Source organism: Arthrobotrys flagrans (assembly GCF_004000055.1).
Source record: "Arthrobotrys flagrans strain CBS H-5679 chromosome Unknown unitig_8, whole genome shotgun sequence".
Classification (NCBI taxonomy): domain Eukaryota; kingdom Fungi; phylum Ascomycota; class Orbiliomycetes; order Orbiliales; family Orbiliaceae; genus Arthrobotrys; species Arthrobotrys flagrans.
In genome coordinates, this window is record NW_027137553.1 from 4,930,950 (window position 1) to 4,957,517 (window position 26,568).

A 26,568-nucleotide genomic window follows, 5' to 3' on the forward strand; every position below is an offset into this window, starting at 1 on the left:
TGTCTACCCAGCCTGTGAACTAAGCACCGGCAGCCTACGAAGTAGCCTGCCAACCAGCGTATGATTCATAAATTAGACAGGCTGGTGGGGCGGGCGGGCGAATTTTTGATGAGATATAGCTCTCGCTTGAAACCTCGCAAAGGTGCTCGAGTTTCAGCACCTCTAATTGTAGGAGGTCTTTAACGGTGAAGTGAGAAAATTCTAAGCATCCTGTTTCGTGGTCCATTTTGACAAAACTGCTCCCTAACTCTAGAATTTTGTCCTCGTCGAGAATTGAATCTTCACCATGGAAGTTTTCTGCGGATATAATGTTCGCAGTAGCAGCCGTCGCCTACGACAGAGTCAAGGGAGCCGCGGAAAACATCAGCCATCGCAGTGTCCGTAGGAGGTACTCCTTATTGTTTTCGCTTGCGCCTGTGCCCGACGTTATCCTTTTTAAGATTTTCTGATAAAGGCCGTTCAGTCCCGGGGAAGGTTTTTCAGAACATCCTTCCGCTCGTTATCGGTACCAAGTTGACATAAATAATCAATTTGGGGGCATACCGCCCACCGAAACCTAATAGTGGATATTAAATCTTAGCGACACATGAGAATAAACTTTGATCAAATTAAATGTATTCGCACTAACATTCCTTTACATCCTTCGACAAGTCTATTTAGAATCCACCATTTCATATCAGGCTTTCCCAGCCTAAGCTTCCTGTAACGAATTCGGCCTTCGATCACAGACGCAACGTAAAGCTGCACGTCTGACTCGGAAGCGGCTACATCTGTCCTATCGTAGGTAAGCAGTACATTTTCAAGACCTGGCTCAGGGCGGCTTGAAAAAAGGACCTTGATTTGATTTGGTCCTATATCGGGGAGCCGGTTAAGTTGCTTTGCCAATTCATCCCTATTCGCGCATTCATATAATCCATCCACAATTATCATCAAATTCGCGCATACTTTGGAGATTTGTGACAAGGCTTCGATAAGGTCGACGTCAGAATCGCCTAAGCGTGAGCCAAAGGATCCGGGAACTTCAACTCTCTGCTAACCCTCCGAAGCCTTGTTCTAACATTAGTATGAAGTCGAGCCCTCGACCGAGCGGTATAAATCATTGCTTCCCTACCTAGTTGCTGCTTCCAGCCAATCACCAGTGCATCTACATGGATGGGCATATGTATATCGAGGTCACGTTTAGTCTCAAGGCTCACTCAGGCAGAATTCTGGATTGTGTTGCAGGCTGTTGGAAAGTGATGTGTTGTTGTGTCGTATCGGTAAACATCCAAGCTGCGTATTGGCAGGCTTGGCGTGGCCATGGCCAACTTTTTCAATAGGACACCCCAGCCATCTGGACATCACCTTGTCCATCCATCAAGCCTCCAAACCAACTCACGACACTACCACCATCCTCATCATTCATCAGCATCACCTTTCCGGCCCTCTCGATCTATTACACACATTATCTCCATTGACCTCGCGTGCGCGATACCTTCCTTGGGCTCTTCGTGATCCCTACATCTTCTCTATTTGGACAGCCAGTAAACAGCGGGTAGCGGCCTCTGCACGTCACCAATATGAGCTACTACCAGAATCCCGATCCCCAGGTGATGAATGTCGACGAGAATGCCGAATATGAGGCTGCCAATAAACTTGTTGTATGTTTTACACTTTTTCTTTATATCATACCATTACGATTGGATGCTAATTGAATTCAAATTGGTATTAGCTGGAGGACAGCGATGACTTCGAGAACTGGGAAAAGTTAATACGCGTCTGCGAAGGCCTCGAAGGAGGTGGTGGCCTGAATAGGAATTCCTCGCCTCAGGCGATCGCTATGACTAGGAGCGCGTTTGACCGTTTCCTCGCGAAATTTCCTTTACTCTTCGGATACTGGAAGAAATACGCCGACTTGGAGTTTAGTATTGCTGGCACAGAGGCCTCGGAGATGGTATATGAGCGTGGAGTCGCCAGCATCACAAACTCCGTTGATCTGTGGACCGCTTATTGCAACTTCAAAGTCGATACCAGCCATGATATCGACGTAACTAGAGAGTAAGTGTTCTTAAACCAAAAAAGCCAACTGAACTATATAGAAGGCAATAACCTAGATTCAACGGCGGGACGAGGGATGTTCCAGTGGTACAAATACTTTATTGGAGAAACCTTACTGCCGTATAATCCCCTTCCTTCCTTTACTCCCCCTCCCCCCCCCCCTCCCCTCCTTGAAGCGCAAGATCTTTACAAATCTTCTATCATAACTTCAGTGAAACCTCTACGCGATGAAACCTCACTCCCACATCGTTATCTCTATTTTTCACATCTCTTCTTCACACCTCTCTTTACATCCCCGAGTCTGCGTGCGCTTCATTGCACTTCACCAACGGGAATAAGAAACGGAGTCATCTCGGAGATGGCAAATAAACTACAACCGATAGCAAGTTCCTGGACCGGTTGCCAGTATTAGGCTTAGTTAACGTCTCATTCTGTTTGTTACTCACGCGCTCATCCAATCCCTCCCCTAATCTCTGCGAACCGTTATAGGATAGCAAAAACTGACAAAGAACCTGCTAACAATCCTAGGCTGTTCGAGCGTGGCGCCAACTGTGTCGGCCTCGACTTTCTCGCTCACCCGTTCTGGGACAAATACATCGAGTTCGAGGAGAGACTCGATGCTCACGACAGGATATACGCCATCCTAGATCGAGTTGTTCATATCCCTATGCACCAATACGCTCGATACTTCGAAAGATTTAGAACAATGGCCCAGACTAGGCCTCTTGACGAGTTGCTACCTGCCGATATGCTCGCACAGTTCCGACAAGAAGTCGAGAATGAGCCACAACAACCTATCCAAGCTGGTCATCAACAGTTGAAAATGGAGCGTGGAGAGCTTGAAATTGAACGAGAAGTTAGAGCCAGAATCGACAATTTTCATCTCGAAATTTTCCAGAGAACTCAGACAGAGACCACAAAGCGCTGGACATATGAGCAGGAGGTATGAATATTCTATTAAAACCGACCATCGGATTCGTGCTTACAGCATCACAGATCAAGCGTCCATACTTCCATGTTACGGAGCTCGACGAACCACAACTCATCAATTGGCGACGGTATCTGGATTTCGAGGAAGTTGAAGGAGACTACGCACGTGTTCAATTTCTCTACGAACGATGCCTTGTCACTGCATCTTTCTACGATGAATTTTGGTTCCGATACGCGAGATGGATGGGTGCCCAGGAAAACAAAGAAGAAGAAGTGCGGAACATCTATCAGCGCGCCTGCATGCTCTACGTCCCCATGAGCAGACCACGGATTCGTCTACAATACGCTTTCTTCGAAGAGATGCACGGCAAACCGGATATGGCCAAGGACATCGTTGAGTCTATCTTGATGGTGCTGCCGGGATACGTCGAGGCGATTGTTTCATTAGCCAATATCACCCGCCGAAATGAAGGAGTGGATGCCGCTATCAAGGTGTTCTCGGATGTCGTCGACAATCCCGCAACCGATCCATACACGAAAGGCGCTATCACCGCAGAATGGGCTCGTATGGTTTGGAAGAACAAGGGTAACGTCGAAGAGGCTCGACAGTTGTTCCAAAAGAATCACCACTGGTGCTTGGACAGCCGATACTTTTGGATCAATTGGTTGCAGCTTGAGATGGAGCTCGCAACGACCCCGGAGAATGAGTCTGCCCAACACTTAAAGATTCGACAAGTCCACACGGATATTCGACGACGTGCTAGGTTGCCGCTATCCACAATTAAGGATTTGACGCATCTTTATATGAAGTACTTGCAAGAAAGAGGAGGCAAGGACGCGATGAAGGAGTACTTGACTCTCGATAAGGAAGTCAATGGGTAAGTTCTTTTATATCTCGCCTATTCCAGATTTGGGTAGAAGATCTGCTGACATGTGCGATAGCCCCTTCTCGGTTCAATCCGTTAACAAAATGAAGCTGGCTGAAGATGGAAAGGAGGCAACAACAAATAGAAGAATGCTCTTGGAGAATGGCCACCCAGGAGTCGAGGTCGACGAAGCTGCAATTCGGAGGGGGGAGAACCCTTACACGAAATACTTCCAGGCTCAAGGCGAAACCCCGGCTCCTAATGGGCAGGTTAGTGTTTAGTTGAACCGATCATATGTGAATCTGACGGTTTACTAACATTTGGATCACGTAATTTCCGCGTGTAGCCACCCTTGAGACTGGGAGTTTGAAAGCCACTGACTCTGGTCTCCTTCATGATTGCTCTTTCTTTCTTTTATCTCATTGAAACGATATAGCTGTGCTGTAGCCCCCCATAAGTTTTCGACCCGTCCACAGCCCTTCCCTAGCACTAATACTGTACTACATTCTCACGTCCATTGCATTTTCATATGGTAAAAAAATTTTGGGTTTGCATATGCAGTTTTGATCTTCCACGTACTCGTACCCTTTCATGGCTTCCTCCTCTTCACCAACGATGTATTTTATATATGGCTATAAGTTCCTCATTTGAATAGCTTTACACCTCTTTGACGTACCCCCTTCTAAGCTTGGCCTCTACAGCTGATGCCGTCCCCGTTTACCGTTAGCAGTATTACTTGCGACTGTGTTTCTTTTCCTTTTTTTCGGTATGGTCGTATGAGCCCTACCTCTGTTTCTTATAGTAGATTAGGACCAAATGTACCAGTTAAACCCGTGCCAAGGGAGATTCTATCTCAATTTCCTTGAAATTTACCTACATATACCGCAGTCGTGATGAGGTTTCTAACAACGTTCTCTCCAACAAACGTTTAAACTACAACGCTCAACAATAGCACCCACATGGCGATGATCCACTTTAATCCTTTTAGATATATCCTCGTGGAGACTATTTTTAGTCCCGTCTTCCTCTTTCTTCTTCGTTTAATATTCCGCTCTCGTTCAAACCAAATTCGGTAATCTGCACTGATACCCTGGCGCGCAACGAAAGAAAGGGAGGAAGAAACGCAATGGAAGGTTATGAGGTTTATTATTGCTGCTCAAGAGTATTTTAGTGGGGATGTTAAGGAGAAAGATTGGGAAGATGGTGCGGTGGAGGTTGTTAATGAAAGAAAGAAGAATAAACAGGCCAAAAGGAAGGTTACTCAACGTGCGAGGGCTTGGAAGTATTTTCTTGGACGGTTTTGTATAGAGGAGGAGGAGTTGAGTATTAATTTATTGCAGAGTACGCATATGGTTTTATGCGCTGGGTATGAGACTGAAGATAGTAAGGAGGAACGGTGGGAGCGGGCCGGTGTATTCAGAGATGTTGATACATTTGTTACAACATGCGCATCAAAATACTCGACACAAAAAACCACGAGATAGGGATGATTCCAAAACGCCAACGCAGAGGAATTATAAAAGAACAAAAGAAGGGAGGGGACCGCTGCGATATATCAGAGCATCGGCGGTGGAGCCATATATGAGCGATATGGTTGACAGTTTTAGGATATTAAGGGGGCTGAGTGCGAGAATGGGATTAATGGGTTTTGTGATTTGGCAGCTTGGGTTGAAGGGATGATTATGAATATTTGGCCGTTTGGAGCGGAGAATGGGAAGTTAGCGAGGTTGGTTACGAGTGTGCTGTGGAGGTATTGTGGAGTTGTGGTTGCGATTGGGGATGGGGAGAAGGAGGTGGAGGAGGAGTATTTGGAGATTGTGCGGAGATTTTTCATGAGGATGAGTTTGGGATTCCGGTTGAAGAGCAAAGGGGCGTGAGGAGTTGGCCGTGGTGGTGAGGAGGAAGGTGAGGGTCGAGGGGAGTATGAAGTGGAAGTGGCCGGGATGGGGATGGGGGTGAGATATACTTTGTGCTTCATATTAGAGAGTTCGAGTATCTCGAGATGTAGTATTATCAATATATGCTCAATCTGAGGTATTCTTTGGCTCATGCCACAGTGCGCCTGCTGGGGAAATGTATTCCTAGATACCAGTATTGCCTACCTAGGAAGGGATCTATGTTTATCAGCACGGCATGGCGCGTCGGGCTCCAAGATTCCTCGCATTTTTGCACCGACCCTGTATATAATATCTATGTACCTATTCCATCATTATCTTTACGGAGAAGCCCGGATAGTTTGGGGGCTTCTGAGCTTCCAATTCTGGTGTTGAAAGTGTTGGATATGGATTTTGGGTTAGCCGCATTTTCTCGATTTGGTTCAATGTGAATGAATCAATCCGGTTATTATCATGTTCAGGACATGATCGGACGATTGGTTCCAGGGTAGCCAGAGGCTGATTTCAAATAATCGAAAACCTATCATGGCTGGATCTCTTGTGTTTTCGCCAGAATCCGCCCGAGATCACTAGACTTGGCGTTAGTCGTTCGATTCGGTTTTGGCTTGCAAGGCTCCTGCCATATGTGGGGTAGTGACGTCCCATGGGCCCCACCTCGAGATAAAGTGGGGCCTTAATGCATTCGTTATCCAGCTTCGAAGGCATGAAATATTGGATGTTGATGTACGATATTGTCAAGACCCGGGTGTTTGATATGCAAGATATTCCAACTACCGTAGTTTGGTTCTTCTCGAGCCGTTTGGTCCGGTATACGATGATACCAGGCATCGAAGTCCTTGAAGATATCGTCCAATGCAGAAAGTGGTAACATTTTTGGATTGAAAGACCGGGGTAACGTAGACATCCCGTCGACACGAACGTTGCCTTTCGCGCCGGGCGGTCGAGGGTCCTCGGCAGAACCCTGGCCGCATTGCAGCTGACTGTGAAGGCCGCTTCCGGTCAGATGTGCGGACTGGCGAAAGGAGATTCGTCTTTTGACAGCCTTGACTAGCCGTCATTTTCTTAGCTCGCGGAGCACCGTTGACGGGTTTTCCTGCGAGTCTCCCCACTTTGAAGTTAAAAAAGTCTTTTCCCTTGGCGATTTTTTGATAGAATAATAGAGCGCACGTCGTATACTTACGTACTGACCCACCGTACCGCGTCGACTGCGCAGTGCTGACCAGCAGGATCAATTCAAGCCTCCCATTCACCAGCCATTTGCCAATTGAATCAAGTAACAATTACACCGTCCGCGACATAATAGACAATCGAGGCGAGCTCGAGTGAATTGAGGAAAAGATAGTGCGGGAATAAGAGCAGAGTGAATGACCAACCAAGCTGCCCTTCTAAGAAGGACGTTAGCTTCTCTTTCCAGAAGCCGTCCGGTCTGCGGTGAGTTAACTGTCCCCGGCCCGCCTGTTCTATCTGTCTGTCGGTGGTGGTGTTGCTGATTGACAGCAGGTTGTCCCGCCCGCCGATATAAAAGCTTGGCTGTCCCCGCGTCGACGACCAGACTTATTTCCACTGGCACGACTCCATATCTTCACTCCCAATTTCGGTCTGTCTGTATCACCACCACTCCTCTTATTACCACTACCACCAAATCTACAAAACCTTCCAATAGATTCCTACCCAGGCAGCAGGCAAGGCTCTGCTCGTCCCGTCGTCACAATATGTGCCAGTCACTCATGCCAGGAGCCGATGTGGCTTCCAGCATCGACGTCACCCAAGGCCGTGAGGTTCTTCCGAAGGCCATCAAGCCATCAGCCTATAAGATCCAGCTTGAACCTTTCTTCGAAGACTCCACGGATGCACGAGGTGAACACAAGGCTTTCACCTTCGACGGAACTGTAATCGTTGCGTATGTTCTTCCTTGTTAACACCCCCACTGGAAGTTAATTTCTAATTATCGATGATTAATTGCTAATGGGGGGTATATTTGTTTCTTAGTTTGGACGTTGTCGAGGACACCACCGAAGTTGTCGTTAACAGCACCGAGATTAAGATCCACTCCGCAAAGCTTTATAAACGCGGTCAAGAGGAAGAACTCGGAGCACTATCTGCTGATGACGTCAAGTATGTCTTTTTATAACAGCATCCTTATATCTACGATGATATGGTATGCTGATTTGATTTTAGGTACAATGAAGACCTTCAGACGGCCACCTTCGACTTCAAGCAGACTCTCAAGGCCGGCACCACTGCCTCTCTTGAGATTGCCTTCACTGGCAACCTGAACAATAACATGGCCGGTTTCTACCGTTCGTCCTACAAGGGCAAGGATGGAACGACAAAATACTTGGCCACCACTCAAATGGAGCCGACGGACTGCCGCAAGGCTTTCCCATGCTTTGACGAGCCCGGACTGAAAGCCACTTTCCAAGTCTCCTTGGTCGCGGAGCCAAACCTGACCTGTCTCTCCAACATGAACGAGGTCGATGCCAGCGAAAAGATCTACGGCAAGACCGTGCACGTATTCGCACCTTCCCCTCTCATGTCGACATACTTGGTGGCTTTCATTGTCGGTGACCTCCACTACATCGAGACCAACGAATTCAGACTCCCCGTCAGAGTCTATGCTACTAGCGAGGAATCTGCCCAGCTTGGAAAGTTCAGTTTGGACCTTGCAGCTAAGACTCTTGATTTCTACGAAAAGACTTTCGACTCCCCGTACCCTCTGCCCAAGATGGATATGGTTGCTATTCCGGATTTCTCTGCCGGAGCTATGGAGAACTGGGGTTTGGTCACATACCGTGTCGTCGACCTTCTCTTCGACGAGACCACCTCCGGTGCCAGCACCAAGCAGAGAGTTGCTGAAGTTGTTCAGCACGAACTTGCCCACCAGTGGTTCGGTAACTTGGTTACCATGGACTTCTGGGACGGTCTCTGGCTCAATGAAGGTTTCGCTACATGGATGAGCTGGTATTCTTGCAATGTCTTCTACCCGGAGTGGAAGGTTTGGGAGTCCTATGTCGCCGATAACTTGCAGTCAGCTCTTTCGCTCGACTCGCTGAGAAGCTCTCACCCGATTGAGGTTCCGGTTAAGAAGATTTCCGAGATTAACCAGATCTTCGATGCCATCTCCTACTCCAAGGGTAGCTGCATTCTCCGCATGGTCAGCCAATATATCGGTGAGGATGTCTTCATGGAGGGTATCAGGAAGTACTTGAAGAAGCACGCATACAAGAACACTGTCACCAGCGATCTCTGGGCAGCTTTGAGCGAGGCATCCGGAAAGGATATCAGCCACATGATGGACGTCTGGACCCGACACATCGGCCACCCCGTCGTTAGCGTTACCGAAACCGAAAACGGTATCCAAGTTAAGCAGAACAGATTCTTGAGGACTGCAGATGTTAAGCCTGAAGAAGACGAGACTCTGTACCCGATCGTCTTGGGTTTGAAGACCAAGGCTGGCGTTGAGGACGTTCTATTGACTGAGAGGGAGAAGGAAGTCAAGGTCGATAAGGAGTTTTACAAGATTAACTCCAACCACTCTGGTATCTACCGAACGCTTTACCCGGCGGAGAGGCTTGCCAGGTTGGGCGAGGCTGCTAAGGAGGGACTCTTGACCGTTGAGGACCGAACCGGTATGGTTGCCGATGCTGGTGCTTTGGTTGCCAGCGGACACCAGAAGACTAGCGGATTCCTTACCTTGGTTAAGGGATTCGCAGAAGAGAAGGAGTACGTTGTTTGGAGCGAGATCCTCAACAGAGTTGGAACCATCAGGGGCGCCTGGGTATTCGAACCGACTGAAGTTAAGGACGGTCTCAAGGCTTTCAACAAGAAGATTGTGTCGAAGCTTGCACATGAACTCGGATGGGAGTTCACCGAGAAGGATGAGCATATCCTCCAGCAGTTCAAGGCTTTGGCTTTCGGTAGCGCCGGTATGAGCGGTGACGAAGTGTAAGCGGTGCACCCTATTGAGCTTCCACGGAATAAAGTTAACGATAATGTGACTATAGCGTCGTCAAGGCTGCCCAGGATATGTTCGCCAAGTTCACCGCTGGCGACAAATCCGCAATCCATCCCAACCTTCGAAGCTCCGTCTACGCTATTGTGTTGAAGAACGGGGGTAGGGATGAATGGCAGGTTGTCCGAGACGCCTATGATACCGGCGCCAACAGCGACGAGCGAAACACAGCTCTTCGTGCTCTCGGTCGCTCCAAGGACCCACAGTGCATCAAGGACACCCTCGCCCTCTCGCTCTCTGAGCAGGTCAAGGAGCAGGATATCTACCTCCCGCTCGCTGGACTCCGTGGACACGAGGAAGGTATCATCGCTCTCTGGCAGTGGGCTAAGGACAGCTGGGATATCCTCGAGAAGAAGCTCCCACCTGGCCTTGGTATGCTCGGTAGCATCGTGCAGATCGTGACCAGCAGCTTCACCAGCGAAGAGCAGATTGCGGATGTTGAGGCGTTCTTTAAGACTCGCAATACTAAGGGATTCGATAAGGGTCTAGCGCAGGCTTTGGACTCTGTCAAGGCGAAGGCTAGTTGGTTGAAGAGGGATAGGGAGGATGTCAAGGAGTGGTTGAAGAGTGAGGGGTATCTGAACTAGATACTATAGTTGAGGGGAAGGGTTGATAAGGTTTTGATATTGGCAGTTTACGCATACTCTATACGTATATTATTCATGGGCAACGGATACATATGAGGCCTTGGGCCATAGTTATTGCTAAGGAAGCAATGAAAAGCATGAGATGCTGAATCTCACTCCGCTGTTACACAATGATATACCCCCTATGCCCAGAGAACCTACGAAATGAATTCGATAGATAATACTTCGGGCCACTGTTGATGTAACACAGAGCCTCGTATGACTCTGTCACGAGTTGGCAGGATATAGTACTAAGTACGTATGTCGATCGCACGTAGGGTTCCCGGTAAGTACTACTTCCAAGCTCGTCTATAATATAGAGATGACGTATCAGAGGAGGTGCGTTGGCTGTTGCGGATTCCGTTTAGGTCACACAGGACCTCCCCTGCAACACAAAGCACCCCCACGTTATCACATTGCATTGCATTGCATTTCATCTTTGATTCTCTGGGTCCGGTTCATGTGCATTTGCATTCGGGACTTTCGAAATGGATTTCTCGGGAAGAGTACAACTACCAAATAACCGCGGACTCGAAAAGCCTGGAAACTTTACTGACTAAAAAAACAGGCTTAAGCTAGCTCCATCGGCCGTCAACCGCCCCCGCCAATGCAGTGTCAGGTAAAATGGAAGAAAAACGAACCCAAAAAGATAGCGTCGGAGCCCACCCCAAACTTTGTACGTAACACGTTGAGCCGGGCGGGAGTTCCGATCGCGTGGACTCAACTTTAGCGGACATGTCAGATAACAAGTTGACGCTAAGCGCAAGGTTAGACGAGAACCGAGACACCTTAACAGTTGATCGCCCCGAATATAGCTGGCGGAATGATGTGTGTGCCCACAGAAACAAGGGGGGTTATTCACGGCTCACTTTGACGGAAAACCGTAAAGGATAATTGGAAGTCTTGCAATTGGTTCCCTTCTCCGGGCCTCCTATATATAGTGGGGCTGGGGTGCCTGTCCTGTCCAGTGCGAGTTTATCCTTTTTTTTAATCTTTTTTGAATTATCTATCATCGATATCTTTCTCACAAAGGGACATCTCCACAAGTTTAATAGTCAAATTTACTTGAGCCTTATAAGAAAACCATCTTTTCGCTACCCCGGACTTCAAAAGATCTCCAGACATACATCTTAATTTAACCCCATACCTCACCCACTTGCTTGATTCGATCGTTTAGTCCCGTCAGGCCCTCTTCATTTCGCTTCCCACAAAATGTCGCCAGCTGCAACGCAATCCACCGCCCACCCCGGCAGTGCACAGCCCACCACCGCCTCACAGTCAGGCACCACAAAGTCCTTCCATGCCTCTTCTACCAGCCAGGCAATCGAGTATGAGGACAAATATGCCGCACATAACTACCATCCGCTGCCTATGGTGTTTTCCCGCGCAAAGGGGTGTAAAGTCTGGGATCCCGAGGACAAGGAGTACCTTGACTTCCTCAGCGCGTATTCGGCGGTCAACCAGGGCCATTGCCATCCGAAGGTGTGTGATTTTATAACTAATATGGGCCTCTTAAGTGAGGCATAATTGCTTTCTAAAATAACTCGAATAAAAAAAAAACCTTTGTTCTAACGGCAATTTCTACGACAGATCATCAACGCTCTGGTCCAACAAGCCCAGCGACTAACCCTCTCGTCCCGCGCATTCTACAATGACGTCTTCCCCTTGTTCGCCAAATTCGCAACCGAGTACTTCGGTTACGACATGATCCTCCCCATGAACACTGGCGCCGAAGCCGTCGAAACCGGTATCAAAATCGCCAGAAAATGGGGTTACAAAGTCAAGGGAATCCCCGAGAACGAAGCCATCGTTCTAGCCGTTACCGAAAACTTCCACGGTCGGACATTCGGTGCTATCTCCATGTCTACCGATCCGGACTCTCGAGAGAATTACGGTCCGTATCTGCCGAATGTGGGACCTACGATTCCGGGGACGAATAAACCGCTTAGGTATAATAATATTGGGGATTTGGAGGAGGCTTTGGAGACGCACGGAGATAAGATTGCGGCTTTCCTTGTCGAGCCCATTCAAGGCGAAGCCGGTATTGTTGTTCCGGACGACGATTATCTTACAAAAGTCCACGCGCTATGCAAGAAGCACAAAGTCCTATTTATAGCCGATGAGATCCAAACCGGTATCGCAAGAACGGGCAAGCTCCTCTGCGTCGAACACTCGAACGTCAAACCGGACCTCGTCCTCCTCGGGAAAGCCATCTCCGGCGGTGCGTACCCCGTCTCCGCGGTTCTGGCGGACAAGGAAGTCATGCTCTGCGTTGAACCCGGAACTCACGGCTCTACGTATGGTGGAAATCCACTGGGATGTGCGGTCGCCATCGCGGCTTTGGAAGTCGTGAGAGATGAAGGGTTGACCGAGAGAGCGGCCGTTCTCGGTGAGAGATTCAGGCAGGGGTTGAAGGATCTCAAGAGCCCGATTATCAGCACCATTAGAGGCAAGGGTCTGTTGAATGCCATTGTTGTGGACGAAAGTCAGACGAATGGACGTCGTGCGTGGGATTTGTGCCTTCTGATGAAGGAGAAGGGGTTGCTGGTAAGTTGGAAAAAATGGAAATGCCCGATGACTGTTTAAAAGCGGCAGTGCTGATTCGAGTTTTATAGGCCAAACCAACCCACGAAAATATCATCAGATTGGCTCCGCCGTTGGTCATCACCGAGGAGGAAATCGATCAATCCCTCAAGATCATCGGTGAATCGTTGAAAGAACTCACATCTTACAAAGCGCCAGCGGAAGCTCACTGAACTAGAGGCCGACCGGTAAACGGTAAACTGTATTTTTCTGCTACTTTTGATTCCCTGCGGAAATTGGGTTCGATGAAGCATTTTGTTCCGGCGTCCACACAGGTATTGCATCTTTGGCTTTAATTCTGGTGGGTTCCTTTGGTTTTTCTCCCTTCTCAGCGGACTTGTGTAAGATAGTATACTAGGCACGAGAGAGAGAGAGAGAGAGAGAAATGGCAAAAAAGTTGATTCCAACGGCTTTTCATATAGCTAGCGGTCTGATATCTGCACCTACGGTTGTAGATTGTAGTACTGTAAATGGTATCTATCCTTCCCCAACGTATCCAAACTATGTCCCCCAGGCTCTTCCTGTTGTGGCATCCCTCATCAATGGCATGTCCACATCCCCTTCTTTATCCTTCGTCGATTTCGACCTCATCGTCATACTCCTCTGGCTTCTCTGTTGCGCTGCCTCATGCCGTCGTAACTGTAAAATTACCAATATTAGCATCTCATATCCAAATTTCGTTGCGGTCAGAAGGGAAAAAACTACATACCTCATCCGGTACTTTACTAATCGAGCTCTTCTGCAACATCTGCTTCAAATCATACATCACATCGTTATCCTCCGATCCCAAGAACGTGATCGCCACACCGCTCTTTCCAGCTCTACCCGTTCTACCGATCCTGTGGGTATAACTCTCGATATTCGTCGCCATGTTGAAGTTCACTACCAAACTAACATCCGGAACATCGATACCTCTGCCCGCCAAATCGGTAGCGACGAGGACGTCTGCTTGATGCTGCCGTAGCTGTTGTAAAGCTGCTTCACGCTGTTCCTGACTCTTGGAACCGTGCAACGTAACCGCCGTCCAACCCGCATGTTTCAAATCCCTGGCCACCATATCGCAATTCCGTTTGATGTTGACAAAGACAATGATAGGCGGTGCATACATCGCCGAATTCAGGATCTCGAGGAGTCTCTTCTTCCTTCTATCTTCTCCAGCGACAAACTCTACCCGCTGTTCGACTGTATCCACGGCTTCTCCCGCGTTACCGATAGTAACTATTGCGGGTCTGCGAAGGTATTTCCTTGCTATACGTTCGATCGCCGGCGGCATGGTAGCTGTGTACATCATCGTCTGTCTGTATCTTTCTTTGCCACCGATGATCTTTGACATCTCGACGGGGTTTTCTGCATCTTCTGTATCAGGTTTGACGTTCGATACCGGTAGGGATTCTAAGATCCTGTTCACGGGATCTTCGAACCCGAGATCTATCATTCGGTCTGCCTCGTCCATAATCACGTAGCAGCATTGCGATAACACGAGTACCCGACGTTCAAGACAGTCGAGCAATCTACCCGGTGTAGCTATAACAATTTCCGCGCCGTCCTTGAGCGAGTAACTCTGTTCTTCGATACTGTGTCCACCGACGATACTCACACATCGGAAATTAAGCGGATCTGCGAATTTCGCGGCTTCGACTTCGATTTGCTGGGCAAGTTCACGGGTCGGCGCGAGGATGATGGCGTAAGGTCCATCGTGTTTGGTGATGTTGTCGAGAGGAGGGAGGTCTTTGATATAGACCAACAATGGGAGGATGAAAGACGCTGTTTTACCGGAACCGGTGACGGCGACACCGATTACGTCTCGTGAACGGAGGGCGATTGGGATGGCGGCACGTTGGATCGGGGAAGGGTCTTTGTAGCCGACGTTGTGGATTACGTCGAGGAGGACTTGCGGGAGGGTGGATTCCTTCCAAGAGCGCATGGGGTTGGGGATTCCGCCACCTGTAAAATGAAGTTAGCGTAGATAATAATAAGTTAGTGGGTATGCAATACGGACCCTTGGTAGAAATGTTAAAGTCTTCTTTGAAGATACGCCAGTCTCTTTCCTTCATCATATCCAACGGCTTTTCGCTCCAATGCTTGTCGCTCCAGCTCAAGTTCTCTCGCTTCTTCTTATCCATTTCTACTAATTCTCTCGCCCGCCTTCGTTCTTCGACGTCGCCACGGCTTTCCAACGCTGCAGCGTATTGCTTCGTCGACCTATCCGTCTCAGCAAACCCTCCTAGCCTACCTCTACCGAAGAACTTGGCTTCAGATCTATTCGCGTAGATCGGATTATAATCCTGAGATGTATCTTCATCAGTGCCCCATTCGAATGTAAACTTCCGCTCCGATGTCTTTCTCCTCTTCTTTTTATTCAAACTATTGGAATCGAGATCGGCGCCCATGTATCGTAATCGAATCGCCCTTGCTTCCGCATCCTCCTCGGCTTCACGTTTTCGATCGGCTTGTGACGATTTACTCGGCGGCGGTGGCGGCGGGGCCATTGGGAATTTCTCATTCCGCATTGACGCCGGACCGGTCGGCGGGTCTCTGTAGTCTCCTCCCCTTTCTCTATGACTTCGTGGACCTGATGGTGGGTGTCGAGGACCATTCGGGATTCCATTTGTATGATGACCATTTTGACGTGATGGCGCTGTCGTTGGAGGAGGTAATGAGGCTTTACGGCTTTCTTCTTCAGCTTGTCGTTTTGCTTCGACTTCTTTAGCGCGTCGTTCTAGCGCTAGGGCTTCTCGTTCGGCTTTGGAGAGGAATTTGGGCTACCGTTGACAGTTAGTACCGATTAACATTGGATGGTTTGAAGGGAAGGAAGGAAGGATAGATAGGTCATACTTTCTTCGCCGCTTCATCGGCAGCTTTCTTCTTCCGTAGCAAATCTTCAACAGAAAGCGGCGTCTTCTTCGGTGCCACTGGCGCCTTTTTTACAGGTGGTGGTGGAGGAGGAGGAGGAATAGCATCGCTTGGAGGAGGTGGAGGAGGTGGCGGCGCATTATCGAGGCTAGGAGGGGGTGGAGGAATGTCGTCTGCGGGAGGTGGAGGGGGTGGCGGCAGTCCTATGTCGTTCATCGTGAAAGTTGCAGTTGATGAGGTTTGGAGATGATGAGTAAGGCTGCAGCTTTGATTTGGTCGCGAAGGGTCGCGGGTTTGGGAACAGTGGCGGTGGCGCAACGCGGAAAATACAACAGTGGCGGTTGATTTCGAATGGGCCAGGAATATGAACTATCTATCTTTTTCATTCATCTTAAACTCTTGATCCCTAAGCAGCCGATATCCCAGCCTCATCAGATAGCCGGAAAGAATTCACTTGCCCCTACTATAACGTAAATACACACGTGTGCATATACTCTCAAAATAATCGATTTCTTGCCGATTCCCATCCGCGGATCCGGGTACCAGTTCCTTACCATACATGTGGTCAGTTTGTCTCGGGGGGTCTGTTCTATGGTAATGGCCCCCAAGCACGGGTGAGATCGTGTGGCACAAAGACAGCTGAAATAGTGTTCAGAGGCCTAGACACGTACGCAATGTCCCCGAAAATGCAAATGGCTTAGACCGGCTCTTAGTATTGCCGAGGCCAGCAGTATTTAATTTCAGCTAGAATACTTTAATGGGGGTGGTGCTGTCGGGAAGGCGGTTTATGACCTTATGCTTAGGTTTTTCGCATCCTTGGGCTGAAATCTACGGCCGGGCATTACCAGACCACCAGGACATTCGATTAAATATCCGATTTAAACAAAGACGAGACGGCTTGGTAGCAAAGGAATCCCACTGTGGTCCGACCGTTACACAGCCATGTGTCCATAATTTAGTCAATCTGCCTGGAAACTCAGAACGGGCACTATGTCTTGGAGTTCTGCATTACCATAGGCCAGAAGCCTCGTTTAAGAATTTTTGGATCGAAAAGCTGAGACGCTTTGACAATCTCGCCTTGCTTGGTATTCCTATTGCCCTCAATGTTCTTGATCATATTTCTAAAAATTCCGGTGGGACGGAGAAACATGATCCGTAACCTCGCAGTCTAGACGGGCCATGGTGAGAATTGGTAATCATCGTCGACAGAATGTAGCTATCCAATCTAACGGGTCGGTGCAGTACTTACAGGAATCCGCTTGAGCCGAATGTACTAAAATACGACCCGCAAGTTAGCCGACATTAGGCTCGCCCCCATCAAAAGCTTGTTCCTTCCGGCGAAAGTTTGTCACGAAAGCCGCAAAACTTTCCTAGGAGCCCAAATTACAGAAGATTCCCCCCCTTTTAACTTTCCCTGGGAATGAAATACATTAGTGACATTTACGCAACTCTTTTTTGAAAGGGTGAAAGCGGTATATTCCGCAGACGGAAACGATTAGTCTTATCGCTCCTTTGTCTTGGCGTTTTCTACCAAAAGTGTGCCTACCATAAAGATGAGTTCAGGTTTGAACGCCATGTTCTTCAAGCGAAAGGAATGAATGCATGCACGAACAATTAAAGTTTGGCCACTCAAGGTATATAAACTACATATACGATCACATGAAGCTTATATATAAAAAGGCCTCGTTACATGAGCCCACACGATCACTTTAGAGATCTCCTTTCAGTTAAGATTTCGATCAGCATCACGAACTACTCACTATTGGGACACCTGTTGGAATTTCATATCTTGATATCTCCAGAAGTCGTCTCTGTTCCTGCAATGTGACCGTCACAATAACCGTTGGCCGGAAAACTTTTGCATTCTAAACTCTCTCTGGAGCATTGGTCGTTAGCGATCGTTTGTTATCATTTGCTGGATGTAGGGATGGTATGGTGGGTGAAGCCAATCGTCGTTAACGTACGTATATTGTAATACCATATCATAATATATATAAAATCCGTTTACCATATATTGTATTTCCACGATCGACTGCTTTTCAAGGCTCCTTGCAACCCAGACCCATCCAGATATACTAATTATATATAACCTACCTTAGATCCTAGAATGGGTTTTCGCCGGCATCGCCACCATCTTCTTCCTCCTCCGCTTTTACATGCGATACTATGGCGTCCGTGCCCAGCCTCCCCATTCCAGCTCCAAACTTAGCGATTGGGTCCTCACAATAACACTCCTCTGCTTCTACGCTACAAACATATCCGATTCGATTACAATCGCCCTCATAAATGGCGTCGACAGGATGAATATATCCCCGAACCGTAACAATCCCCTCTCGGCCTACGCTCTGCTTGAACCTAACCGATTAAGGACACTTCTTAAGGTTCTTTATGCTTCACTATATCCGTACTATAGCACGTGGTGGGGCGTAAAATTTTATATTCTGATATTATATTATAAACTCGTGGAGCCTATGACACTTCCAAGGCACCGAATTGCATTGCATGCGCTTGCATTATTGGTCTTCATGACATACTTGACCTGCATTGGTCTATATATATTCTGGTGTCTTCCGGTACCGGAAAATTGGAATGTACATGCTACCCCCGAGCATTACTGCGTTGCATACTTTTCTCGGCAGCCATTTGTTATTTCAATTGGAATGCATGCTGGAACAGAGATTCTGAGTACGTACATACATACATCGAGATTTCATAGGAAATCAAGAAATCTTTGCTAACGGCCCTACAGTCTTTGCGTTCCCATTTTCATTCCTATACATCATCAAACGGATCAGCAAACAGAAATTCTATGCGGTGACCATGATGTTCGGAGTTGGCTTTCTCGGGGTCATAATATCCCTAAGTAGGGTCGCATACATCGTCACTTCCCACTATACACCTATAATCGGTGTCATCAACGCTTGGGGCGCCTTAGAACAGTGTGTCGGGATCATTGTCTGTTGTCTGCCAGCATTTAAATCACTCCTCAAAAGAAGACGGACAAATAATAGTGACTGGAATAGCAGCGAACTTGTAGAGAGGGTGTTTAACTCCGACGGACTTCCTGAGAGTAGGGGGATGTCGGCGGGGTCTGGAGACCCGTTGGGTTGTAATAGTGGAAGCTGGAATAGGTCGATGACGTCTGATCGTCAGAGTATCATTCTGAGAGTAGATAGTTTTGAAAGGATGGAGTCTGTTCGTGAGGCCGCGGAAGCTGAATTGGCGAATAGGGAGATGGTTCAGGATCGAAAGAATACCGCTCCTGAGTATAAACACAATATTAGCTGGTCAAGTTAACCCGATTCATTTAATAAGGCATCATCATGGACCGGCTTGACTGCCTCGTTATATGATATAATACTCCATTTACATTATAGACAAAGTTCAATACTTTTAAGATATTCAATCTAATAGTTTTAGGAGCTTAGCTCTTGACCTAGGTGGCTTGTAGCTACGAACTTTAATTTCATGAATTCATCAATCTACTACTATCGGGCCCGGGGTTTTAGGAGTTACTAGCACTGGTTTTTTAATATTTCAGGGCTACATCGCTCACTGTGACATATATTTACTAAATACGGGAAGCCCCATGCTCCCTGGCGATTTTTTGTGTAACATCACATCCTGAGCCTCCATTTTACGGGGCGGAAAAACTCAGGTTGGATAGTTAAAGGATACCGGATACCGCCAGGCTGATGATTTCCGTCTATGGCAAATAAAACTGAAACTAGGAGTAAGTTTACGGAGATCATTCTTGAGATTCTGCAAGTTAACATGCTCAATAGCCGTTTATCTTTGCTAGCAAATGTCGCTACCAGTCCTGCGGAGGTCCCAATAAAGGAAAAATAAGCGGCACAGCGCAGACAACCTGCTCTGTTCAATTGTTTGCTTCCAACTTCAGAAGAGTAGAGACTTTTAGTCTAGATCCGAGACTATAGAAATTTATCTGCGAGAAAGTATTCCATCGCATTTATCTCCCAAACGTAGATGACCTTACATATACCCCGAGGTTTCCAATGATTACCTAGGTACTTGGATATCAGACGAATGTGGCTCAGGCTCCATGCGTGCCAAGAACTCTGATCTGGTCATCTTGTGTAACACTCTTAGTGTTGCATTTTTACAACGTGGATTCGATTAGAAGCTCGAGCGATTGTGGGTGTTTTCGGGAATTATTTTAGGCCCTCGTATATTCATTACATGGTCCAAATTTTCTACGGGATCCTTCATAGTTAAGTTGGACACAATTTGCAGCAACAAGCGAACACCATGCCCACGGTGTCGGTGTATATATTGTCGAACAATACCGGTTGAATTCCTGCGGTGAACGTTTGTGTAAAGGCGAGGGAGTCTCAAAAGACTACGTACCTAAATTGGATCCTTTGAATCTCTTCCTAACTCGGTCTGGTGTAACCCAAACGGTCAGGCACCAGTCTGGGTTCTTGGTTATGCACAATATTACATCTTGAGTGCTTCAGCGCTGCAGGCATGCGGCAGCCACTCGTGTGCAATAGCACCTCTTAGACAGTTGAAGAAGTAGTAACATTCCCGGGGGTTCTATTACAAAAATTTACTTTATCATGTACTGAGCCCTAAATAACGGCACCCCTCCCTTCCTTCCGGCGTCCTTCCTAGAATTAAAGTTCTACCCAGAAAGTTCTTACCCTAGCACCAATACTTCTATCCTCGTATTTAATGGAAACTTCAACCTTGTAACGCTATATTTATCATAATGCAATCTATATTTCAAATTCTATTGCAAGATCTTTGGGCCCTGAGACAGATTTAGAGGGGTTGGTATAGGCCTCAAAACCATGGCTGTCGATCAAGAAACGCTGAGCGAGCACATACATGGAGAGCCGCCTTCGAAACGACTAGGATCCGAAATGCAGGGAGAAACATCCCCAGCACCCACAAGCGAATACGGACTGATGCTAGGGTACGTACATATGCAGCTTATGGAATTTTTTAGCGCTGAAATTCAAACGACATCTTCTGAAATGTTTACTAACATACAGGCCTCTTCTAGGAAGCTTTGGGACCCTGAATTTTCCGATGTCACCATTTATGTCGGCCCAAGTCGGCGAGAATACAAACTCCACCGTACCATAATTTGCGCCGAATCTGAGTACCTAAGGAAGGCTTGCAAGTCCGTTAAACCAGGCGGTAGCCCCCACCGGGTAGAGTTGCGAAATATTAAATCTGCTACCTTTGATATCATACTTAAATGGATCTACAGCTGCGGTTACAACGTCCCTGGAGACTATGAACCTTCCAAATTCCTCGATACCTATACAACGGCAGATTACCTCTCTATTCATAGCCTCAAAGAAGAGATCATGCACCAAATCACTAGTATAATCCAAGTGGACGTCATGAAGAATAAGGCTACTCAAGATTGTACGATCCCAAATCCCATCCACCTTATGCGGCGATTCGCACAAGTTTCATCATCAAAGGATTTTGATGTGCTACAGAAACCAGTCCAGCAGTTTCTAGCGCTGAGGGGTGTCAATACCGAATGGGTAAAGGGAATGGCTGCTAGTGCCAAGAATAATCATAACCTATTTAACGGGTTGATTATTGATACCCTACAAAAGGTGGTATTTGCGAACTTCTGCCAGACTTGTAGGTTGAGATTAACCTACGGAGCACGGAAAAAATGTCGAGGATGTGACCAGAAGTTATGACCAGATGCATACATGGCAATCGGTGGTCAGAAGACTCCAGCAGCATGTAGATGAAGTTCACAAGAGGAAGGATAATTCGTACAATTTAGATTAGCTAATTAGATCTAGAGATAGGAAGAATTGAATTGTGTCCACATGTTAATCGTGTTGCATATTGATAACTGTTTCATCACTCCATAGACTCGTTCCTCCAGCACTCTTCAAATCGTCAAGCATGTTTCCGAATTTTCATGACTAGCTCTTTTCTTTCCATATATGCGTGTGTGTGTATTGAAGAATTTGTTTCGTCGCCGGATAATTATAACCCAAATTTCAGAATACCCCAGCCGTATATATATCCAAGCCATCAACTCTGCACTTTACTCTTTCCTTTCGCTTAAGTACGTTCATTTATTCCTTTCTTAGCGTATGTTCTACACACACTTACAAATCAATCATCTAAGATGAATAGCTATTCATCCAATAGCGACCGGAATCGGTTGGCGAAGAATCGCTCCCGCTCTGGTGTTAAAGAGAAAATTATGTATCGGCTGCTTTAATTCTAGAAGTAAATTCTCGTCCCTGCTTGAATACAGAGCATCCGCGTTATCTTTACTTACTTCTATACGTCAAAAGGTTCCTCGAAACGCCGACATTCGCAGACGCCTCAGTCATCGTCGGCGAAAGAAGCTGAGGTTTTCAAGCTTCACCGGATTATCCTGGCCGCAAAATCTGAATATTTCAATGTTGCTCTCAAAGAGACTTTTGAAGAAGGGAAATCGCGCCAAATCACGACCACGGACATTGACAGCGACACGTTCCGGATAATTATGCGGTACTTTTACACCTGGACTCTCGAGTTCGAGAAGGGAGGTACTCTAGATTGGGAGCTCGTGGCAAAGTTATACCAAGGAGCCGACTACCTCCTTGCGCCAGGGCTTATTTACGAGATACCTAGCCCGAAAGATCAAAAGGTTCAAACTTGCTTCATACATAGCCTCGAATCCAGAGGCTGAAGGCAAGTTTGAATATGATATGATGCTAGAAAGGCTCGGAGATGTGTTCGATCATGCCACAATGTCTGACTGGGATAATATCGAGGTTTGTACAAATGCCGTGGAATGACGTTCTTTTAACGTTCGTACTGATAGCTATCTCGTATTTATAATTTACAGCGGTGGGGTAGTGAGTAACATTTAAGGCGGTTACGCTTCGAAGCTGTACCCTCTCGTGGCTTTGTATCGCGGCATACGTTTCTATAATATCTGCAAATTTTAGTCTAGTATCGTATCAAGTTCTAGGACTAATTTTTCAGAGAAACTTCGAAACAAATAAGCGTATATCCCCACCATCGGATATGGTAATGAGTGGAATTTCCCAGCTGCCAGGTATCACTGCGTTCGGGCTACTATGGCTTGATTAGCCCTAAGTCCTCCTTCCAGTGTGTGGTATTTTGAGGTGCTCAGCGTTGTAGTGTGAAGATTAAACTGCTTCCAAGGAGATTGAATTTTACTAGGACCGGCTCGGGCCCCAGTTCGTATCACTTATTGATACAAGACTTCAAAAAGTTGCAAACACTATATATACACGGGTCGAAGTCCCAGAATGTGCATCTGTACTGCCATAGTCTCACGCACCACCCTCCGTACCCACCAATTCTTTTTAGCAAGTATATCATAAACGGATTTAATTGGTACCAACTGTCTGCAGTACAATTCTTGTATTCAATTGGCTAATGTCAAGGATTCGCTCGTCCCGGCGAGGTTTGGCAATCTATCATATCAACTCCACCGGCCGATCTGCAGCTCGATCTCATGCAACGTTTGACCTGCAGCACAACCCGTCCTGAATCTTTCTACGTTTCAAAAGTCGAACTTTCTGGCCAATTGAACGGACCGGTTGAATTAGACTGATCGGTCTATTTCGTAGGAAGGGAGGCTCAAAAGCCTAGCATCAGAATTCTATAAATATTGTAAATCCCTAAAGTATAAGCACCCAATCCCTAACCAGCATTGCGAATAAATATTCAAATACATATCGCAGTTATCGCCACAGCTACTTCAGCATTTATTTGCAAAGTTTCTTTTTAAAAATGTCCTGGTTAAAGAGCGCCGTACAATCACACAGACATGGGAGAACAAAGTCGAGTCTACCCTTTTTTAACAGTCAACCCAAGCTTGAAATAACAGTACCCCGCATCCAAACGCCTTCCCAAAACGAGATATTTTCCCTTCGCCCCCGGTACATTGAGAATGTAGACAAAGATAGCTTTGACCACTACCAAGGCGCTGTGAGCGAATCTACGAATGAAAGATCGCACCTTCGCCGTTCCCACGAAAATGAGGCTTCATATCGGACGCTCCCCAATGCTGCGGAACCTACACTATGGAGAAGGCCTATAAACGAATCTCGTCCTTCCACAGGTTCACAAGGAAGTCTCGTATCAAGCTCAAATACTCCCGCTACACAGTCTACTTCATCTTTTGCTACTGTCACACCACAAGAGCCAGATTCACGCTCGACGTTGATACCGCGGAAGTTACCCACAGTAAACAATGAAATCGGCAAGGATCCCAGCAAAAGCTCCGAAAATAGAATGTCTAGAAAGGACCCTCCTGTAGAGGAAGCTATTATAAATACGGAGCCGGCCCTTCTAGCCAAAGACCCTTTTTTCTTCGAACGAATCCAGTTTCATGTCGAGAATGCTGAGGATTCGTTTACAAGAAGCGACTGGGACACAGCCCTTGATAACATTCAGGTAGCATACGATATATTTAGAGGAATCGATATATTCCTTATGATACGCGAGGATGAGAAATTTCTCCTCCTTCAAAGACTTATCATATGTCGATGTATGTCGATCCTTGCCGCACGCTTTTACTCGGAGTCGGTATTACACCTCTCAAATCAATGGAATGCGCTCCTCAAAAAAGAAGGTCTTCGAGATGCCAAAAGCCAGCCTTGGGTGGACTTGGTCAGAATCTTAGCATACATACGCCTAGAAAAATACGAAGAAGCCCAGGAGAGCTGCCAAAAATATCTACGACCGGATTATAGCAAAGATGGAACCAACGCGGAGACGAACAGCGCGCTGAATGCTTATGGGTTTTGGCTTATGGCGGAAATATTGACCAAGAGAGGGAAGTCAATTGAGGCAGAATTTTATACTTCCAAGATCCCAAAAAATATGGACGAAGGCATACATTTTAACTGGGTATCTCACTGCTTATCTCCGCCTGAACCACATATTCAACAGGCTCCGAAGACTGTCAGTTTCAGCGTGGGACCTCGAGGATCGGAGAGGGCTGCGAGCCATTCTTGGAACACTTTTTAACGGCGCTCTACCAATTATCTGTTTTCCAAGACAGGATAATTCGCACCCTGATTTGATATACTCACAATATTTTAACCGTTCTGCCGTTGACGGAAGTCATGTTGTTGTTGCCAATAGTTTATATTTCCGCTCGTAGAACCTTGAATCTGTATTATTAATAACAATATCCTTAAGAAGTCATCTACATAGACAATTCATATAATACCTCGAACTTGAACTTCACTTGATCAAGTTACCTATAGCAAAGCTAACAGTTTGGCCTTCGGGACTAATAATACCTATGTAGCAAACAACTGCGCATGCGGCTTCAATGAGACCAAGACACTATTATCCTTCAAATAATTAACCCATTTTCGAGACTATTCTCAATATTCATACAGCAAGCGGCCCTATGATGTCTTTAGAAGGTTCGCGAAGGACAAGAGCCTTCGAAGAAATATGATACCATAAGCTATCTTAGATCTTACAAATTTTTCGTTTGTTATATTTATATTCTACATAGTGTAATTAATACTGTCTTCAATAAATTATATTCCATGTTATCTGGCCTTGTGATACTATCCTAGTTACCCCTATTTTGACGGACCAAGAGCTGAAGAACGTCTACCATCTCCCACTTTCGAATTCAGACTGCCGTGTTGCCGATGAAATCCAACAAACTTGTATGCTTTATGTTGGAAAGCAACACAAAACCTCGCAGCAGAGGCTCGAGCCTGATTTAAGATGCCCCTTCTACAAGAAGGCGCGATCAGACCTACTCTATTTAACCTCGTACCTTCCTCCAAGTCAGCTTGATATTGAACAATGTCGTCCGCACAGGACAAGGCTCAGTCATCTCCGGCTTCTTCAGACCCTGAAACCGAAAGGCAGGAGTCAATACCAGTCAAGCGCGCAAAGATCAATATCCCATGCATGGAAGAGGGGTCTCTACTCAGGTATGCACGCATGTTTTCCCCGACATTTGATCCGGTAATGCGACACAACAGCTAATTGTATACATCAACGACGTTTCGCAGTCTTTTAGCAAACCCCCGATTTTCCGATATCAAAGTCATCGTTGGCGAGGAAAGAATGCAATATGACCTTCATCGGGCAATAATATGTTTGCAATCAACTTTCTTCGAGGCAGCCTGCAAGGAAGGATTCATAGAGGGCAACACCCAGGAGATTGATTTACCAGATATTGAACCCGAGGCCTTCGAAGCCGTTGCCACGTGGTTGTACAGCGGAGGATTTTCCATCAAGGGCAAATTAAATACGGAAAGGTTCTGCGAGTTATACAAAGCCGCAGACTTTCTAGGAATCGACTCCCTAAAACGAGCTATGATGTCCGGTGTGGCTAAGTCTTTAAAAGACGACATTCAGAAGAAGTCTACTGAGGGCGCAGCTGTAGAGAAGACAGTCGAAAACCCGCTTGGTCTCATATATTCCCTTACAAAAGTTGCGCCATGCTCGGACTGGCAGGGACTACGACAGGTGACTGATAAAGCTATTCCTCAATATCGACTTTCGGGATCTTGGCTACGAGGTCTCGCGGACTCGGATCCCGCGGAAATAAATGGATATTTTACAGCCATATTGCTTGATTCTTATCAAGAACTTATAAATTCGATTTTCTGTAGCTCCTGTACAAAACAGGTTAGGAGTGGTGCAGGAAAATGCCACTTCTGTCGGAAGTCGGTTAACTACTACAAACGCGAGAGTCCACATGAACCAACGACCAATATGGCTTTGGGATATATCAATATCTAAGCCCTGTACCC

The 26,568-nt window shown here is 46.8% G+C and overlaps 8 protein-coding genes across 8 annotated transcripts; 6 read left to right on the top strand and 2 right to left on the bottom strand.

Moving 5' to 3' along the window:
- Positions 1-1,559: 1,559 nt before the first annotated feature.
- Positions 1,560-4,203, top strand: DFL_007919 (uncharacterized protein; the record flags this gene model as incomplete). Its single annotated transcript, XM_067637574.1, has 8 exons — positions 1,560-1,640; positions 1,712-2,037; positions 2,123-2,157; positions 2,250-2,442; positions 2,566-2,980; positions 3,034-3,845; positions 3,910-4,102; positions 4,180-4,203. The coding sequence occupies 8 exons, from the start codon at positions 1,560-1,562 to the stop codon at positions 4,201-4,203; spliced, it is 2,079 nt and encodes a 692-aa protein (XP_067489077.1).
- A 1,233-nt stretch (positions 4,204-5,436) lies between these two features.
- On the bottom strand, positions 5,437-5,811 carry DFL_007920 (uncharacterized protein; the record flags this gene model as incomplete). Its single annotated transcript, XM_067637576.1, has 1 exon — positions 5,437-5,811. One exon carries the CDS (start codon positions 5,809-5,811, stop codon positions 5,437-5,439), a length of 375 nt encoding a protein of 124 aa, XP_067489078.1.
- Positions 5,812-7,092: 1,281 nt separating this feature from the next.
- On the top strand, positions 7,093-10,327 carry DFL_007921 (uncharacterized protein; the record flags this gene model as incomplete). Its single annotated transcript, XM_067637577.1, has 5 exons — positions 7,093-7,159; positions 7,229-7,628; positions 7,718-7,843; positions 7,907-9,673; positions 9,733-10,327. The coding sequence occupies 5 exons, from the start codon at positions 7,093-7,095 to the stop codon at positions 10,325-10,327; spliced, it is 2,955 nt and encodes a 984-aa protein (XP_067489079.1).
- Positions 10,328-11,578: 1,251 nt separating this feature from the next.
- On the top strand, positions 11,579-13,122 carry DFL_007922 (uncharacterized protein; the record flags this gene model as incomplete). The annotated part of the gene is made up of 3 exons (XM_067637578.1): positions 11,579-11,848; positions 11,957-12,913; positions 12,982-13,122. 3 exons carry the CDS (start codon positions 11,579-11,581, stop codon positions 13,120-13,122), a joined length of 1,368 nt encoding a protein of 455 aa, XP_067489080.1.
- Positions 13,123-13,450: 328 nt separating this feature from the next.
- DFL_007923 (uncharacterized protein) lies at positions 13,451-16,018 on the bottom strand (the record flags this gene model as incomplete). Its single annotated transcript, XM_067637579.1, has 4 exons — positions 13,451-13,588; positions 13,659-14,893; positions 14,949-15,711; positions 15,785-16,018. 4 exons carry the CDS (start codon positions 16,016-16,018, stop codon positions 13,451-13,453), a joined length of 2,370 nt encoding a protein of 789 aa, XP_067489081.1.
- Positions 16,019-17,729: 1,711 nt separating this feature from the next.
- On the top strand, positions 17,730-19,099 carry DFL_007924 (uncharacterized protein; the record flags this gene model as incomplete). The annotated part of the gene is made up of 3 exons (XM_067637580.1): positions 17,730-17,762; positions 17,902-18,487; positions 18,552-19,099. The coding sequence occupies 3 exons, from the start codon at positions 17,730-17,732 to the stop codon at positions 19,097-19,099; spliced, it is 1,167 nt and encodes a 388-aa protein (XP_067489082.1).
- Positions 19,100-20,616: 1,517 nt separating this feature from the next.
- On the top strand, positions 20,617-21,546 carry DFL_007925 (uncharacterized protein; the record flags this gene model as incomplete). The annotated part of the gene is made up of 3 exons (XM_067637581.1): positions 20,617-20,741; positions 20,832-21,430; positions 21,497-21,546. 3 exons carry the CDS (start codon positions 20,617-20,619, stop codon positions 21,544-21,546), a joined length of 774 nt encoding a protein of 257 aa, XP_067489083.1.
- Positions 21,547-25,609: 4,063 nt separating this feature from the next.
- Positions 25,610-26,557, top strand: DFL_007926 (uncharacterized protein; the record flags this gene model as incomplete). The annotated part of the gene is made up of 2 exons (XM_067637582.1): positions 25,610-25,740; positions 25,822-26,557. The coding sequence occupies 2 exons, from the start codon at positions 25,610-25,612 to the stop codon at positions 26,555-26,557; spliced, it is 867 nt and encodes a 288-aa protein (XP_067489084.1).
- Between the last annotated feature and the right edge of the window lie 11 nt (positions 26,558-26,568).